The sequence below is a fragment of the Salvelinus fontinalis genome, chromosome 16 (assembly GCF_029448725.1).
Source record: "Salvelinus fontinalis isolate EN_2023a chromosome 16, ASM2944872v1, whole genome shotgun sequence".
Classification (NCBI taxonomy): Eukaryota; Metazoa; Chordata; class Actinopteri; order Salmoniformes; family Salmonidae; genus Salvelinus; species Salvelinus fontinalis.
In genome coordinates, this window is record NC_074680.1 from 34,146,469 (window position 1) to 34,165,869 (window position 19,401).

General features: G+C 45.1%; 1 protein-coding gene across 1 annotated transcript; it reads right to left on the reverse strand.

Annotated features, from left to right (window-relative positions):
• Positions 1–3,333: 3,333 nt before the first annotated feature.
• Positions 3,334–9,614, reverse strand: LOC129813057 (interleukin-17A-like). Its single transcript, XM_055865204.1, has 3 exons — positions 9,561–9,614; positions 9,051–9,214; positions 3,334–3,734 (listed from the first exon to the last, which is right to left on the reverse strand). Exons 1-3 carry the CDS (start codon positions 9,609–9,611, stop codon positions 3,503–3,505), a joined length of 447 nt encoding a protein of 148 aa, XP_055721179.1. The 5' UTR covers positions 9,612–9,614; the 3' UTR covers positions 3,334–3,502.
• Positions 9,615–19,401: the final 9,787 nt, after the last annotated feature.

The window sequence follows — 19,401 nt, forward strand, 5'->3', positions numbered from 1 at the left end:
ATTCGATTTCGCTCTCACGTCCAGGGATTCCACCTTGCCTTCGAGTCATCCCGGAAGTTCCCAACTTCCCAACATCCCCCGAGAGTAGCCGAAGATGGCTGAGTCACCGCTTCTGCTAGGCAGAGTTGGGCTGTCGCCAGGGGAACTGGCAATACAGGATCAACACAAAGAGTTGTCTGTATTGCGGGACTCTTGGTCACTTAGGGCCCTCTTGTCCTTTAAAAGACCAGGCTCGCCGGTAGGAGCGAGTATTCTGGTGGGCCATATGGAGAACTTTTCTGCTTCCCTTGCTCGCACCCCTTTTCATGCCATTCTGCTGTGGGGAAACCAGGCTAAATCTCTTCGGGTCCTCATAGACTCTGGGGCCGATGAGAGCTTTTAGGATGCTACCCTGGCTTCCAAGATGAACATCCCCACTCAGCCCCTCTCCATTCCCATTGATGTTAGAGCGCTGTACGGGCGCTCTATAGGCCGGGTCACTCATAATAACACTCCCATCAACCTATTGGTGTCAGGGAATCACAGGGAGACTATTCAATTTCTGCTTATTAAGTCTTCTCAGATTCCCGTGATTTTGGGATTCTCCTGGCTCCAGCGACACAATCCTCTCATCTACTGGTGCCATCATGGGCTGGAGTCCGTTCTGCCACACCCATTGTCTGAAGTCAGCGCAACCTGTCCGCCATTCCCGCGGAATACCAGGACCTTCGGGAAGTGTTCAACAAGGCCCGGGCCACTTCGCTTCCCCTGCACCGACCATATGACTGCAGGATTGACCGTCTCCCTAGCACCACTCTGCCCCGGGGACGACTGTACTCACTGTCGGGACAGGAGACCAAGGCTATGGAGACCTACATTGGGGACTCCCTAGCTGCAGGATTTATCTGTCCTTTGTCCTCTCCCGCCAGCGCAGAAGGACAAGACCCTGTGCCCATGCATCCCGGTCCGGAAGGCACAGCATTACCAGCCGAACCCTGGGGGGGGGGGGGGGGGGCCAGATAACCTGATGTTTGTGGCTGACGTGGTCCGCTCCAGGGCCCACTCCTCCAGACTGGCCTGGCACTTGGGCTCCCGTCGGAACCTGGCTCTTGTGCGACAACGCTTTTGGTGGCCTACCATGGTCCCTGACGTCTCCGCATTTGTTGCCGCTTCCACAGTTTGTGCACAAAACAAGACTCCTCAACAAGCTCTGGCTGGTCTGCTCCAACCTATGCCTGTCCCTCACCATCCCTGGTCTCATATCTCCCTGGACTTTGTCACGGGTCTTCCCCCATCTGATGGCAACACGGCCATCTAGACGGTGGTAGATCGGTTTTCCAAAGCAGCCCACTTCATTCCTCTCCCCAAACTACCCTCTGCCAAAGAGACGGCCCAGCTCATGTTGCAGCATGTCTTCCGGATCCATGGACTACCAGTCGACATGGTCTCTGACCGGGGCCCTCAGTTCTCGTCCCGGTTCTGGAAGGTGTTCTGCACCCTCATTGGGTAATCGGCTAGTCTGTCCTCCAGGTTTCACCCCCAGTCCAATGGCCAGTCGGAGCGAGCCAACCAGGACCTAGAGACTACTATGTGCTGCGTGGTCTCCGCCAACCCCACCACCTGGAGCCAGCAGCTGGTGTGTGTCGAATACGCCCGCAACACCCTTCCCTGCTCTGCCACCGGTCTATTTCCCTTTGAGTGTTCCCTGGGGTATCAGCCCCCACTCTTCCCTGAGCAGGAAGAAGAGGTTGGCATACCTTCTGCCCAGATGTTTGTCTGCCACTGTCATCATACCTGTAGGAGAGCCCGGTCAGCCCCCCTCAAGACCACATCCAGGTTTCGACGACAAGCGGATCGCCACCGGTCCCCGGCTCCCCGGTATCATCTCTGGCAGCGGGTATGGCTGTCCACCCGGGATCTACCCCTCCGGGTGGAATCCCGCAAACTCTCCCCCCGGTTTATCGGCCCGTTTCCCATCTCCAAAATCATTAGCCCCTCTGCTGTTCGTTTTCTGTTGCCCCAGACCCTTTGTATAAATCCTACCTTTCATGTGTCCAGATTAAATCCACGTCTCACGGCCCTTTGTCTCCTGCTTTTCCCTTGCTCCTGTCTTGTCTATAGTTCCTATTTTCCCAGTTTTTACCTTTCTGCCTGCCCTGAGCCTGCCTGCCGTCCTGTACCTTTGCCTGCCTGTGTTCGATTTAATAAACTTTTGTTACTTCGACACCATCTGCACCTGGGGTCTTACCTTCAAACCTGATAGTTCTTGAGAGAACGTATGTTTTATGGCTTTTCAACCTCTGCCATATCATGGATTCAGAGCTATCTATCTGATAGAACTCAGATGATTTTCTTTAATGGAAGCTTTGTTAATGTCAAACATGTAAAGTGTGGTGTACCGCAGGGCAGCTCTCTAGGCCCTCTACTCTTTTTATTTTTTACCAATGACCTACCACCGGCATTAAACAAAGCATGTGTGTCCATGTATGCTGATGATTCATTCAACCATATCAGCAACCACAGCTAATGAATTCACTGAAACCCTTTATAAAGAGTTGTCTGTTTTGGAATGGGTGGCCAGTAATAAACTAGTCCTGAACATCAAGAGCATTGTATTTGGTACAAATCATTCCCTAAGTTTTAGAACTCAGCTGAATCTGGTGTGGTTATTGAACGAGTTCAGGAGACTAAATTACTTGGTGTTACCTTAGATTCTAAACTGGCATAGTCAAAACATATAGATTCAATGGTTGTAAAGATGGAGAGAGGTCTGTCCATAATAAAGAGATGCTCTGCTTTTTTGACACCACACTCCACAAAGAATGTCCTGCAGGCTCTAGTTTTATCTTATCTTGATTATTGTCCAGGTATATGGTTAAATGCTACAAAGAAGGACCTAGTAAAGCTGCAGCTGTCCCAGTACAGAGCGGCACTTGTTGCTCTTCATTGTAATATGAGGGCTAATATTAATACTATGCATGCCAGTCTCTTTCGGCCAAGAGTTGAGGAAAGACTGATTGCGTTACTTCTGTTTTTTATAAGAAACATTAATGTGTTCGAAATTCCAAATTGTTTGCATAATAAACTTACACACAGCACTGGTTACAATGATGACATACTGTAATCCTGTGGTTGAAATTCCACCCTCAAAACAACATAGATTTTTGGTTGCGATGGAGACGTGAATAAAATCCAGTGTATTTTCCATGTAGATTCCACAATACAATACTATTATAGTATATTATAAACATATATATGGTTCAAAAAGTGTAAGACAAGTGGGGTTTTAAAATGCTTTTATTGCTCAAGTGGAAAACATTTATAAATACATAACATTTTAATGGTGATATTTTTCTTGAATTCTACTCAATTATTCACAGTCAATTCTTCTGGCTTTGTGGGATCAACAAATATTGGACTTCCTTGGAAGCTTTAAATTAAAATACATTAAATAACATTTTGATTGAATTAAATTAATAGCCAAACAAAGAAAGACCATATATATACTGTTCTGCAGACTACATCAAGAGGTTCTTGCCCAGGCACAGGTGCACCCCACGGCCACGGACAGGAAGGAGACGATGTAGCACTTCCTAGTGGCTGAGATATGGAGCACCAGGACCTGCTGGTAGATAGGTACAGAGTTCTGCCGGTAGCCCGCGGCCTGGCTGCTGTTGGTGGGGTAGACACAGTACATAGAGCTGCACTTGGCTTCCCAAATGGTCGGAGGAATACGGTTCTCCACTGTAAAGGGTCTGGAGATGAAAGAGAGGAAAACCACTTAAGCAATAAATCAACAACAAATATTTAAACAGTAAAACTTACTAAATACTGTTTTAAGGGATAGTTTTCACAGGCTTTCCTTAGATCTTGAAATTAACATTTTAAGGCGGTCGAATAACTCCTCCCGAGGTCAGCATTTCTGAAAACTATCCCTTTAAGAACAGTATCAAATACTTTAGTGTATGTGTTGCTGTAAAATCCAAGATGGCGTCGCAGTCAGATGTCCATTGTCCTCGTCTTGTCCCGTGTATATATATTTTTCTTCGCATATCTTTTTTATATATATATTATTTTCTTCTTAAAAACTCAACTTCAAAACACTCTCCTGCAACCCACCTCACCAAATGTGGTGCGGATCTGTTTTTTTTTCTTCCTCAAAAGTATTATTCACCTCGTATCCGAAATCTACAACAGAAGCTAACAAGCTAACCAGAAGTTAGCCAGCTCACAAGCTAACGTTAGTAGCTAACGTTAATAGTTCAGCTAACCACAGCTAGCGCTCATCAGTTATCCTTTAGCTCGGAAAACTATTGCCAGTTTTGTACAACTAAGACCAGAGCATACCAGACCTATTTTTCTCTCCATATCCCCGGATTTTTACCTCAAGCTCTGGACATTTACACCTGGATCTTGCAGCTAACTAGCTGCTATCCGAGTGACTATCGGCTAACACCAATTCCGGAGCAAACACCAATTATCCCGGAGCTAGCCAGCTGAAGAGTGCCATCAGCCACTCCTGGGCTACAATCACCTATCCGGACCCGTTTTACTGCCGATGCGGAGCCCCACCGGGCCTTCACGACTGGGATACCGACGTTATCTGCCCGAGGGAGTATTTCAACCGGCCCCTCCATCGCGACGTAACCTGAACGTCCATATACTAACTGCGGCCCGCTAATCGTTAGCTGTCTTGAGCATATCGGCTGCTATCTGAACAGGTCTATCGAACAATCTTCTTAGGCCACTATAACTATTTTGACAACTGGATTGGTCCCCTCTACCACACGGAACCCCACTAATCTACCGACAGAATTGCACGGCGTGGCTAAAAACAGACCTCCATCTTCTGCTAGCTTGCTACCCATGACTAGCTGTCTGAATCACGAAGCTAGCACCAGTTAGCAAACACAATTCTACAACTCACAACCTCTCTTTCGCCACCGCCATCCGGCTTGGATTCTCTGTCGACACGACCACGTCTGGTCTGCAGACAAATACCCCATCCGCTGTGCCCTCAACCGGCCTCCGTCTGAGCAGACCCCCTCCGTCTGAGCAGACCACCCCCCCGGGCTACTAACTTTAAACGCCGCGGGCTAGCTTAGTGGAGGCCTCACTACTTCATCTACGGCTGGCCCCTGGACACTATGATCACTTGGCTACATAGCTTATGCCTGCTTGACTGTCCATTAATTCACGGTACTCCATTCTGTTTATTTGTGTTTTATCTGTCGGCTCTGTGCCTTAACTCAGGATCTGTGTGTAGTTAATCCGACCCTCTCTGCCCAGTCGTCGCCATTTTTACCTTCTGTTGCTGTGTTAGCCGACTAGCTGCTGTTATCTGACCTGCTGTTTTAGCTAGCTCTCCCAATCATGACCTGCAATCACTTTATGCCTTATTGTATGTCTCTCTCAAATATCAATATGCCTTGCATACTGTTGTTCAGGCTAGTTATCATTGTTTTGGTTTGCAATGGACCCCGTAGTTCCACTCTCCGTACCTCTGATACCTCCTTTGTCCCACCCCCCACACATGCGGTGACCTCACCCATTGAGACCAACATGTCCAGAGATACAACCTCTCTTATCATCACCCAGTGCCTGGGCTTGCCTCCGCTGTACCCGTGCCCCACCATACCCTGGTCTGCACATTATGCCCAGAATCTATTCTACCACGCCCATAAATCTGCTCCTTTTATTCCTTGTCCCCAACGCTCTAGGCGACCAGTTTTGATAGCCTTTAGCCGCACCCTCATCCTACTGCTCCTCTGTTCCTCGGGTGATGTGGAGGTAAACCCAGGCCCTGCATGTCCCCAGTCACCCTCATTTGTTGACTTCTGTGATCGAAAAAGCCTTGGCCTCATGCATGTCAACATCAGAAGCCTCCTGCCTAAGTTTGCCTTACTCACCGCTTTAGCACACTCTGCCAACCCTGATGTCCTTGCCGTGTCTGAATCCTGGCTTAGGAAGGCCACCAAAAACTCTGAGATTTCCATACCCAACTATAACACTTTCCGTCAAGATAGAACTGCCAAAGGGGGAGGAGTTGCAATCTACTGCAGAGATAGCCTGCAAAGTTCTGTCATACTTTCCAAGTCTATGCCCAAACAGTTTGAACTTCTAATTTTAAAAATTAATCTCTCCAGAAATAAGTCTCTCACTGTTGCCGCCTGCTACCGACCCCCCTCAGCTCCCAGCTGTGCCCTGGACACCATCTGTGAATTGATCGCTCCCCATCTAGCTTCAGAGTTTGTTCTGTTAGGTGACCTAAACTGGGATATGCTTAACACCCCGGCAGTCCTACAATCTAAGCTTGATGCCCTCAATCTCACACAAATCATCAAGGAACCCACCAGGTACAACCCGAAATCCGTAAACATGGGCACCCTAATAGACATTATCCTGACCAACTTGCCCTCCAAATACACCTCTGCTGTCTTCAATCAAGATCTCAGCGATCACTGCCTCATTGCCTGTATCCGCCACGGGTCCACGGTCAAACGACCACCCCTCATCACTGTCAAACGCTCCCTGAAACACTTCTGCGAGCAGGCCTTTCTAATCGACCTGGCCCGGGTACCCTGGAAGGATATTGACCTCATCCCGTCAGTTGAGGATGCCTGGTCATTCTTTAAAAGTTACTTCCTCACCATATTAGACAAGCATGCTCCGTTCAAAAAATGCAGAACCAAGAACAGATATAGCCCTTGGTTCACTCCAGACCTGACTGCCCTCGACCAGCACAAAAACATCCTGTGGCGAACTGCGATAGCATCGAAGAGCCCCCGTGATATGCAACTGTTCAGGGAAGTCAGGAACCAATACACGCAGTCAGTCAGGAAAGCAAAGGCCAGCTTTTTCAAGCAGAAATTTGCATCCTGCAGCTCTAACTCCAAAAAGTTCTGGGATACTGTAAAGTCCATGGAAAACAAGAGCACCTCCTCCCAGCTGCCCACTGCACTGAGGCTAGATAACACGGTCACCACTGATAAGTCCTCGATAATCGAAAACTTCAACAAACATTTCTCAATGGCTGGCCATGCCTTCCACCTGGCGACTCCAACCTTGGCCAGCAGCCCCGCCCGGCCCGCTGCTACTCGCCCAAGCGTCCCCAGCTTCTCCTTTACCCATATCCAGATAGCAGATGTTCTGAAAGAGCTGGAAAACCTGGACCCATACAAATCAGCTGGGCTTGACAATCTGGACCCCCTATTTCTGAAACTGTCCGCCGCCATTGTCGCACCCCCTATTACCAGCCTGTTCAACCTCTCCTTCGTATCATCTGAGATCCCCAAGGATTGGAAAGCTGCCGCTGTCATTCCCCTCTTCAAAGGGGGAGACACCCTGGACCCAAACTGTTACAGACCTATATCCATCCTGCCCTGCCTAGCTAAGGTCTTCGAAAGCCAAGTCAACAAACAGATCACTGACCATCTCGAATCCCACCGTACCTTCTCGGCTGTGCAATCCGGTTTCCGAGCCGGTCACGGGTGCACCTCAGCCACGCTCAAGGTACTAAACGATATCATAACCGCCATCGATAAAAGACATTACTGTGCAGCCGTCTTCATCGACCTGGCCAAGGCTTTCGACTCTGTCAATCACCATATTCTTATCGGCAGACTCAATAGCCTCGGTTTTTCTAATGACTGCCTTGCCTGGTTCACCAACTACTTTGCAGACAGAGTTCAGTGTGTCAAATCGGAGGGCATGTTGTCCGGTCCTCTGGCAGTCTCTATGGGGGTACCACAGGGTTCAATTCTCGGGCCGACTCTTTTCTCTGTATACATCAATGATGTTGCTCTTGCTGCGGGCGATTCCCTGATCCACCTCTACGCAGACGACACCATTCTGTATACTTCCGGCCCTTCCCTGGACACTGTGCTATCTAACCTCCAAATGAGCTTCAATGCCATACAACACTCCTTCCGTGGCCTCCAACTGCTCTTAAATGCTAGTAAAACCAAATGCATGCTTTTCAACCGTTTGCTGCCTGCACCCGCACGCCCGACTAGCATCACCACCCTGGACGGTTCCGACCTAGAATATGTGGACATCTATAAGTACCTAGGTGTCTGGCTAGACTGCAAACTCTCCTTCCAGACTCATATCAAACATCTCCAATCCAAAATCAAATCTAGAGTCGGCTTTCTATTCCGGAACAAAGCCTCCTTCACTCAGGCCGCCAAACTTACCCTAGTAAAACTGACTATCCTACCAATCCTCGACTTCGGCGATGTCATCTACAAAATAGCTTCCAACACTCTGCTTAGCAAACTGGATGCAGTTTATCACAGTGCCATCCGTTTTGTTACTAAAGCACCTTATACGACCCACCACTGCGACCTGTATGCCCTAGTCGGCTGGCCCTCGCTACATGTTCGTCGTCAGACCCACTGGCTCCAGGTCATCTACAAGGCTACGCTAGGTAAAGTGCCGCCTTATCTCAGTTCACTGGTCACGATGGCTACACCCACCCGTAGCACGCGCTCCAGCAGGTGTATCTCACTGATCATCCCTAAAGCCAAAACCTCATTTGGACGCCTTTCCTTCCAGTTCTCTGCTGCCTGCGATTGGAACGAATTGCAAAAATCTCTGAAGTTGGAGACTTTTATCTCCCTCAACAACTTTAAAAATCTGCTATCCGAGCAGCTAACCGATCGCTGCAGCTGTACATAGTCCATCTGTAAACTACCCACCCAATTTACCTACCTCACCCCCATACTGCTTTTATTTATTTACTTTTCTGCTCTTTTGCACACCAGTATCTCTTCTTGCACATGATCATCTGATGATTTATCACTCCAGTGTTAATCTGCTAAATTGTAATTATTCGATTTATTGCCTACCTCATGCCTTTTGCACACATTGTATATAGATTCTCTTTTTCCTACCGTTATTGACTTGTTTATTGTTTACTCCATGTGTAACTATGTGTTGTTGTCTGTTCACACTGCTATGCTTTATCTTGGCCAGGTCGCAGTTGCAAATGAGAACTTGTTCTCAACTAGCCTACCTGGTTAAATAAAGGTGAAAAAAAAAAAAAAAAAAAAAAAAAAAAAAAAACTTACTTCCAGGTCCAGGGGGACAGGGAGCGTGTGTTGATGTTCCCGTTTCCCTCTGATTCCTCTGAAGGAGTCTTGTAGTAGTCTGAAGGAATGGTCAGTGTGTCCTCACACCTCTTCTTCCCTTTGGCCATAGTCAGGCCCAGCAGCATAGACACACAACACACAACCTGAGGATGGGAAGAGATGGAAATACAAGTAAATATTACAAGTTATGTAACAAATTAATAGTGCTGAAACTTAAGCAGAAACAGACCGGATAATCAAACACCATGGGACAGAAACTATTCTACTTGCATTTTCATCAATTAAATGAATATATTTGTCCAAATCGGATGTGATGCTGCACTGTACTAATGAATACATGAGGCAAACATTTTTTTTTTAAATCAACCAGCACGTCAGAAGTATATGGCAACAAAAGGATGGCAAATTAATCAATTGTTACATATGATGTTCAGTATAATAAAAAACCTTAGTAGTTGCTTTCTCATACATGCTGTCTATTTTACTCACCAGGTATTTCAACGCATTGTTTTTGAGCTCCATCTCTGATGTCTTCCACATCCTTCTGTCTCCCGGAGTGGTGTATTTATATTATTGTCTTGAGTGGAAGAACTGCAAGTACTATTGATTAGAAAAGTGATAAAAATTAGATATTATCTTTGACCTGCATATCGGCGGTAGACCATTGGAAACAACGGGAGATTCTGCAGATCTAAGTTAGTTGGCCTTATCTAATCTACTACCGACGTCTTTGGGTGTGGAAACACCATAGAAAAGGGTGTTAAAGGGCATTTCCGCTACTTTTCAACCTCATATTCATTATCTCCAGCACCGTACCAGTGTCTACATATGTGAAAATGGCGCGTTTATATGATCTGTGTTTAAAAAGTTTATCAAAAATGCTTCTCTGTAACCAGTGGCGACCGGTCATCCTGTTTTGAGCCCCACATAGTATTTAGCAAAAAATAAATACAATAAAAATAAAATACAATTTGTGGGAGGGCTTGCCTGTTTTGCATGTTATTTTGGCATTAATACATGTCACATATAAGTTTGAAAACAATGTAAAAATATATATATCTCTTTTTTTTTGCAGAATATATATATTTAATTGAGTTAATAAAGCCGCATACAAACATAATCTCTTTTTTGTTTTCTTGAGTAAGGCATCTCCAAAATACAGGTGTTTCAGCCTAGCTCAGGGCTTTCTGTGGTGGTGGGGCAAGCCAGCAGAAAATACGGAGCGTTACGCCGTGATTAGCTCAGTGCTCTGTCACTCATGGGGACACCACATCACTGCCAAGACTAATAGGCTGACCACACCGCTCGCGTCGCGTGCGCGAGCATTGCAAAATAAATGTAGAAATCTATGTTATTCAATTATTGCACCCACACTGCTCGCGCGCGTCAACGAGCATCTGCGTTTGTGTAACGATTCTCGTCTGGTGATGGAGAAGAGGACCCAAATGCAGCGTGGTAAGTGTTCGTCATAATTTAATTGAAAACTGAACACTACACAAAATAACAACGAGGAGAAAACGAAACAGTTCTGCAAGGTGAACAGAAAATAAACACCCACCACCAAAATGGGGGAAACAGGCTACCTGAGTATGATTCTCAATCAGAGACAACGATCGACAGCTTCCTCTGATTGAGAACCATACCAGGCCAAAAACAGAAATATAACAACATAGAAAAAAGAACATAGACTACCCACCCCAACTCACGCCCTGACCAACCTAACATAAAGACATAAAAAAGGAACTAAGGTGAGAACGTGACAGTTTGCCAAGGGCTAAAACTCCTTTCTATTTCTGACGCAGATCGCACTGCAAGTCCTGTCTCTCCCATCTCCTCATTGGTTTATAGAAGCAGGTACCCATGTGCCATCTCCTCATTGGTTATACCCACGTGGGTGATTGAAAGACGAACTGTGATGCCGGTCGGTGTAGTAATACTATGAACGTTTAGATGCCAATCACCATATAAGTTCAAAGATGAAAAAGCCTGGAAGGAGGAAAGATGACTAGAAACGATTCGGTTGACCGTTTTATGTGTGGATTAATTGTCGGAGTAGAGGACCTTGTGTATTTCAGGTAAAATAACAACTCAATGTTGATATCCCAGGACAAATTAGCTAGCAACAGCAAGCTAGCTAAAAAGGACAAATTAGCTAGCAAGTGCAAGCTAACTAGCTAAATTTCCATAAATGTTTCATGCTTTTTGACCTGTTCGCAAATTAATGTAATTGGTTCAGAGTTTGTTTTGATATTTTAACCTGCGTGTCGAGATCGCGTTTGGTGTAGGGGGACAAACTAAATGTATGCACGATGGCGCCCGTGCGCAGTCGGTTTGGGTTCCGTGTAAACGTAGACATAAAAAATTGTAGCCCTTGGGTGCTGCCATAGAGGTACATTAGAAGTGCCCATCCAAGAAGGCTCAAGGTCATTGGCCACAGATAAAATGACATCAAATCACGTTATATCGACAGTAGCTTTGATTGGACTGACATGTCAACGTCATACTTTCAAAATCTTACCTAGCAGTCATCATCATGAATCAAGTCGACAATCTACTGGCAAATCCTTTTTAATCCTTGTCATATGAAGAGAAATAATGAAGAGAAATTATAGAAAAAATGTGTTGGTGCTCATCAGCCATTGGACGTAAACATTACACAGCAAGGTGGAAATCACAAATTCAACAACGAGTGGTTTGGAAGGAATCAGTGACAGTGGCTGTGTGGTCCCAAATGTGGGATTAAGGGGCTCTTTACCAAATTTAAAATTATAAACAACAACATAGACATTGGCCATGCTGTCAATGAGGCATGATTTGTGCCACGCTCAAAACGACTGTTAACTCGGAACTGCGAAAACTTGACTTCAGTGAGTTCAAGACAACTGGGAAGTTGGAAAATAAACAAACTCCGACTGGGAAAATACATTTTGAACGGTCATCCAACTCGGACTTGTAAATCCGTCCCCTTTCTAGAGCTATGACCAATGACCAATGACGTCATCAAGATTCGACTTTGTTATTCTCCAAGTTCCCAGTTGTTTTGAAAGCACATAAATCCAGATAATGCCAGACTTTGATGACAATATTTTCCCATGAAGGACTGTCGCGCCACCTTCCTGTTCAAGTGAGCACAACACAACAAGGTGAGTCTAAAAATGTCTTGTATGCTGCTGCATAAATGATGTAACATGCCAGTGTAATACTAAGTGTATGTTGTGTAGTAAGATGTTAGTAGCCCATGTGCCTCTAATAATTTGGTTTATTTACCCCTCTTAATTTTGCCAACTGTTCTGACTTCGTGGTGCACATTAATAAAAGTGGAATAAGCAGACAATGAAAGCTCTTACAATATCCAATGATTACATTTCTCTAAAACAGGTTAGAGAAATGTAATCATTGGATATTGTAAGAGCTTTCATTGTCTGCTTATTCCACTTTTATTAATGGCTAGTCTCTCAAAGCACTTCATGATGACAGAGGTGAGTGCTACAGGACGGTAGTCATTTAGTTCAGTTATCTTTGCCTTCTTGTGTACAGGAACAATGGTGACCATCTGGAAGCATGTATGGACAGCACACTGGGATAAGGAGTGATTGAATATGTCTGTAAACACACCAGCCAGCTGGTGTGCGCATGCTCTGAGGACGCGGCTGGGGATGTCGTCTGGGCCAGCAGCCTTGCGAGGATTTACACGTTTAAATGTTTTACTCACATCGGCCACGGAGAAAGAGAGGGGGGGGGGGGGGGTGCGTGCGACAGTGGCACTGTAGCCAGTCCACGTTAGCGGGCCGCGACGGTGGCACTGTATTATCCTCAAAGGTGTTTAGTTTGTCTTCAAGCGTGATATCGGTGACGTGGCTGGTTTTATTTTTGTAGTCCGTGATTTCCTGTAGACCCTGTCACATACGTCTCGTGTCTGAGCCGTTGAATTGCGACTCCACTTTGTCCCTGTACTGGCATTTTGCTTGTTTGATTGCCTTGCACTTTTTTATAAACTCACTCACCGAGTCAGCGTATAGATAGATGTTGTTCTATGAGGCTGACAGGAACATATCCCAGTCCACATGATCAAAACAATCATGAAGCGTGGATTACTGTTGCTCAGACCAGCATTGAATGGTTCTTGTCACTGGTACATCCTGTTTGAGTTTCTGCCTATAAGACGGTAGGATCAAGATGGCATCATGGTTGGATTTGCCGAAGGGAGGGTGGGGGAGGGAGGGCTTTGTGTGCATTGCGTAAATTAGAGGAGCAGTGATTCTTAGAAGGGATGACTAGATTATATTATCTCTTGTGTGGCTCTGTTTGCTTCTCCTAGTGCATCGTTCTTGATTGCTGGTCCTGGGGACCTACAGTTTGTCCATGGTTTAGTTACAGCTCAGGGCCCAGTTTCACGATATCGGTGGAATTTAGGTTTAGGAGTGTTTTAACAATGCATCTTTCCTACAATGGCCGAAGATGTAACATGCGTTTCCCAAAGCACCACACAGAGATGACAGTTGCTAAGTGCATCATTGCAGCATGTCTCGAAACTGATAGGATCGAAAGAAAGTCAGATCGAAAGAAAGTTCTCAATTTAAATGTTACCTTAACATTAGCATTATTTCACAATAATGAATATGGATCAGTTCCTATTACCACCTACAGCTGCAAATATTGAGGGCGCTTATTCTAATGCGTACCTAATAAAATGTACTAAGTGACCATTAGGCTACACATTACACATCATTAAATATATTGAGACAAATTACAGACAGTAGCCTACAAGTAGGGAAATAGAACTCAATTGATTGAACATGAAATGTATTTCGATAGGACTGAAATAGGCCTATAGCCTACTATATTTATATTTTAACGCAGTCATCTCGGTTTTCACTTCATTCATGTTTGTATCAATTGCAAAGACATTGGCAACTGTATTTATAGTACATTTTGTTCTGAAGTTATCAGCTGTCACAGAGAGCTGGATAAACCATGTGATTCTATGATTAGCAGAGATCTTCTATGTATAAAGTGACACGGGAGGGCAAAAAAGCATCTAACGATGCACTGTTCTATGAGTGGTCTGAGGCAGGCAGTAAATTTAGAGTGTTTTCAAGTGAAATATTAATAGCAATGGTTTTGGGAGATGAAATTATGCTCTTATGAAGTTTCTAACTATGAACTTAGCCTTAAAATGCTTTTGGGGAACCGGGCCCATCTCAGCAAAAAACACACCTGATTCAACTAGTGAACTCATCATCAAGATCTTGTTAAGGTAAATCGTGTACTATTGCTGGGCTGGAACGTAAACCTGCACACACAGCGGTTATAGTACTATGGATAGTACTATGGATGGTCGTTCCTGTAGACAGTTGCATGCATCTATCCTCTTATCTCAGTGATCAACCACATAGGTTGAAAAGATCATATCAGAGAAGCAACGGTTGTGTGATACTCCTACCTCCTCCTCCTACACGGTTGTTGTCTAGTCATTCCCTTACACGCTAGGCTATGAACTACAAAACAGCTTTGCTATCTATCTCTCCATCTAGACAAAACTCTGTTCTAGATAGATGCCTCCAATGATATGGTTTCCCCATGTGCTCTCTACCACTCAACCACTGCACGACATCACACAGATGAGTGAGAGGCTGACTGCATCCAGCCACTGTCCTATTTTAGAACAGGCTACATCTACCACCACCCACATAAGAGAACGAGAGCGAGAGATGGAGAGAGAGCTCTTACGTGTACTCTACTATACAGTACTTTCCTTTATGGACTTCGCCAACTTTCTTTGCCTTTCCTGCTGATCCTGCCTCTTCCTGTGATGCCACCTTGTCACCCTGTGTGATGTGGTTCCTAGCGTCCCCTGTTGAGGTCTCTGTCAGAAGGTGTCGAGGTGTCATTCTGAGTCTGCTGCAGTGACTGGTAAGAGTCTTGCGTGTTGCTCAGGGCCTGTACGGCTTGGAAGCGTATCAGCACTTCTGTGACCCCATTTTGTCTGGAGAGAGGATGTGTGCTATGTCGATAAATAAAATGCGGCTTATTTATCTGCTACCCATGAGAAAACAAAACACTAGACGAGTGCGGAGTGCAATAGAGATGGCCTCATCTGTGGATCTGTAGGGGCGGTATGCGAATGAGTGGATCTAGGGTGTCTGGGATGATGGTGTTGATGTGAGCCATGACCAGCCTTTCAAAGCATTTCAATGGCTATTTGATGTGTGCTACGGGGCGTTAGTCATTTAGTCAAGTTTCCTTGGCTTCTTGGGCACAGGGACTATGGTGGTCTGCTTGAAACATGTAGGTATTACAAACAGGGCCAGGGATAGGTTGAAAATGTCAGTGAAGACACTTGCTAGTTGGTCAGCATAGGTCAGCGTTGGTCAGCGTCTGAGTATGCGTCCTGGTATTTCGTTGGGCGCCCCGGCCTTACGAATGTTAACCTGTTTAAAGGTCTTACTCATATCGAGCGAAATCACACAGTAGTCCGGAACAGCTGATTCTCTCATGCATGGTTCAGTGTTGCTTGCCTCGAAGCAAGCATAGAAGGCAGTTAGCTTGTCTGGTACAGTAGGCTCGTGTCACTGCGTAGCTCACAGCTGGGTTTCCCTTTTGTAATCCATGATAGTTTGCAAGCCCTGACACACCCGTTGATCGTCAAAGCCGGGGTGGTAGGATTGGATCTCAGTACTGATTTGCCTGTTTGATGGTTCATCAGAGGTTGTAGCAGCATTTCTTATAAGCGTCCGGATTAGCATCCCGCTCTTTGAAAGCGGCAGCTCTAGTCTTTAGCTCCGTGAGGATGCTCACTGCCCTATCCCATCTGGGCAAGATGAATACCTATGTAAGGATGCTGTTAATTGACTATAGCTCAGCCTTCAACACAATAGTACTGTACCCTCCAAGCTCATCCTTAAGCTCGGGCCCTGGGTCTGAACTTGAATGTAGGAAACAACACCTCCACTATGCTGACCCTCAACACAGGGGCCCCACAACGGTGCATGCTCAGCCCCCTCCTGTACTCCCTGTTCACCCTTGACTGCATGGCCATGCACACCTCCAACTCAATCATCAAGGTTGCAGATGACACAACAGTAGTAGGCCTGATTATCAACAATGACAAGACAGCCTACAGGCAGGAAGTGAGGGCCCTGGAGGAGTGGTGCCAGGAAAACAACCTCTCCATCAATGTCAACAAAACGAAGGAGCTGATCGTGGACTTCAGGAGACAACAGATAGAGCACTCCCCTATTGACATAGACAGGACCGCAGTGGAGAAGGTGAAAAGCTTCAAGTTCCTCGGCGTACACATCACTGACAATCTGAAATGGTCCACCCACACAGACAGTATGGTGAAGAAGGCGCAACAGCACCTCTTCAACCTCAGGAGGCTGAAGAAATTTGGCTTGGCCCCTAAGACCCTCACAAACTTTTACAGATGTACAACTGAGAGCATCCTATCGGCCTGTATCAGCACCTGGTACAGCAACTGCAGCGCCCAACGCATCACCAGAGGCACAGTGCCTGCCCTCCAGGAAATCTACAGCACCCGATGTCACAGGAAGTTCGAAAGTATTATCAAGGGCATCAACCACCCGAGCCAGGGCCTGTTCACCCCGGTATCATGCAGAAGGTGAGGTCCGTACTGGTCTATCAAAGCTGGGACCGAGAGACTGAAAAACAGCTTATATGTCAAGTCTATCAGACTGTTAAATAGCCATCACTAGCCGGCTACCACCCGATTACTCAACCCTGCACCTTAGAGGCTGCTGCCCTATGTAAATAGACATGGAATCACTGGGCACTTTAAATGGAAAACAATTAATTTTAACATACTGTTTACTCATTTCATATGTATATACTGTACTACTGTATTTCAGTCAATGCCACTCAGACATTGCTCGTCCTAATATTTATATATTTCTGAATTTCATTATTTTACTTTTAGATTTGTGTGTATTGTTGTGAATTGTTAGATACTACTGCACTTTTGGAGCTAGGAACACAAGCATTTTGCTATACCCACAATAACATCTGCTAAATATGTGTATGTGACCAATAAAATGTGCTTTTATTAGATGTTTGTAATCCATGGCTTCTGGTTGGGGTACGTACAGTCACTGTGGTGATGACATTGTTGATGCACTTATTAATGAAGCCGGTGACTGATGTGGTAAACTCCTCAATGTTATTGGATGAATCCCAGAACATAGTCCAGTCTGTGCTGGTGAAACAGTTCTGTAGCTTAGTATTCGCTTCAACGGACCACATCCGATGAACTTCCTTTTTGAGTTTTTGCTTGTAAGCAGGAAGCAGGAGGATAGAGTTAGAGGCCTTGCATGCGTTTCTGCGTGTGGAGTAAAGGAGATCTAGAGTTTTTTCGCCTCCAGTTGCACTGGTGACATGCTGGTAAAAATGAGGCAAAACTGATTTCAGTTTCCCTGCATTAAAATCACAAACACTGCATCTGTATGCGTATAGTCTTGTTTGCTTATGGCCATATACAGCTAGTTGAGTGTGGTCTTAGCGCTAGCACCAGGTTTGTGGTGGTAAATAGACAGCTACGAAAAATATAGATAAACTCTAAGTAAATAGTATGGTCTACAGCTTATCATGAGCCATTCTAACTCAGGCGATCAAAAACTTGAGACTTCCTTAACATTAGAGATTGTGCACCTGCTGTTGTTAACAAAGAGACACACCCCTCCTCCCTTTGTCTTATCCCAGTCTGCCATTTGGTCTTGGCGATGCATAGAGAAACCAGTGAGACTACACTACCGTTCAAAAGTATGGGGTCACTTAGAAATTATCTGGTTTTCGAAAGAAAAGCAAATGATTTGTCCATTAAAATAACATCAACTTGATCAGAAATATAGTGTTGACATTGTTAATGTTGTAAATGACTATTGTACCTGGAAACAGCTGATTTTTTTATGGAATATCTACAGAGGCCAATAATCAGAAGCCATCACGCCTGTGTTCTGATGGCACATTGTTTTAGCTAATCCAAGTTTTTATAAGGCTAATTGGTCATTAGAAAACCTTTTTGCAATTATTTTAGCACAGCTGAAAACTGTTGTTCTGATTAAAGAAGCAATAAAATTGGCCTTCTTTAGACTAGTCCAGTATCTGGACCATTAGCATTTGTTGGTTCGATTACAGGCTCAAAATGCCAGAAACAAAGAACTTTCTTACTCGTCAGTCTATTCTTGTTCTGAGAAATGAAGGCTATTCCATGCGAGAAATTGCCAAGAAACTGAAGATCTCGTACAACCCCTGTCACACCCTGATCAGTTTCACCTGTCCTTGTTATTGTCTCCACCCCCTCCAGGTGTCGCTTGTTATCCCTGGTGTCGCTTGTTATCCCTGGTGTATATATCCCTGTGTTTCCTGTCTCTCTGTGCCAGTTCGTGGTGTATGTTACAAGTCAACCAGTGCTCATGCTTTTTTCAATTCTATTTTACTAGTCCTCCCGGTTTTGATATTACAGTTTTTCAGGTCCCTTTGATATGATATTCTTGAACAACGCTCATCCAGTTTGTTTTCCAGTAACTGCACATTTGCCAACAGAACGGAGGTTAATGGCGTCTATTTGTTTGATGACGTAGTCTCGGCAGGATGCCATTTTGCCTCCCTCTATTTTTTTTTTGCCGCTACTTCCTCTTTTAAGTCCCGGGCATTAGGGCCTGGTCTGGAGTAAGCAGAACATCCAGAGCTGCCAACTCGTTGAAGTAGAAATTCTCATCCAAATTGAGGTTAGTGATCGCTGTCTGATGTCCAGAAGCTGTTTTCGGTCATAGGAAATTATGGCAGAGACATTGTGTACAAAAAACGTTAAGATCAGCTTAATGAAAACATAAAATAGCGGATTTGGTCAGGAGCCTGTAAGACAGCTGCTATCCACTTAGAGAAGTCAGGAAAGTAAAGAGATATTTGTGAATTGTTCTCAGCTCTTGATTGACCAGTGTAAGCCACAGATAAACAGGTTTTAAATCCATATAATTGATATAAAATGCAATAGTTCAAAAATATGTTTTACAATTATTTTTGGGGTCAGGTGAAGTGGTTCCTAGATATTACTTAGCCCACACTGGTAGGTTTAGTGGAGGAAGAAGAAGCAACTTCAGAGATTCCTGGATGTTTAGAAACCCCCATGTAGCTTAACCCTGGGCCTGACGTCCATATTTCCTCTGACGGTGGTGTCATAGATTGTCACACTGTGTTGACATAACAAGTAGAAAGTCCTAGAAGGTCTGAGCCACATAAAACACAGGCAAGCCTTTCTGGAGTACCTGAACTGTCACTCCAAGATCTCTCGATTTCCATTACTTTATGTGTCGCG

Excerpts from the sequence above, each read along its gene's own strand:
- LOC129813057 (XM_055865204.1), bottom strand. The coding sequence starts at position 9,611 with ATGTGGAAGACATCAGAGATGGAGCTCAAAAACAATGCGTTGAAATAC. Across the intron at positions 9,215-9,560 it reads ACAATGCGTTGAAATACCTG|GTTGTGTGTTGTGTGTCTAT; the intron begins GTGAGTAAAATA and ends TCCCATCCTCAG. Across the intron at positions 3,735-9,050 it reads CTGTCCCCCTGGACCTGGAA|ACCCTTTACAGTGGAGAACC; the intron begins GTAAGTTTTTTT and ends TTTCATCTCCAG.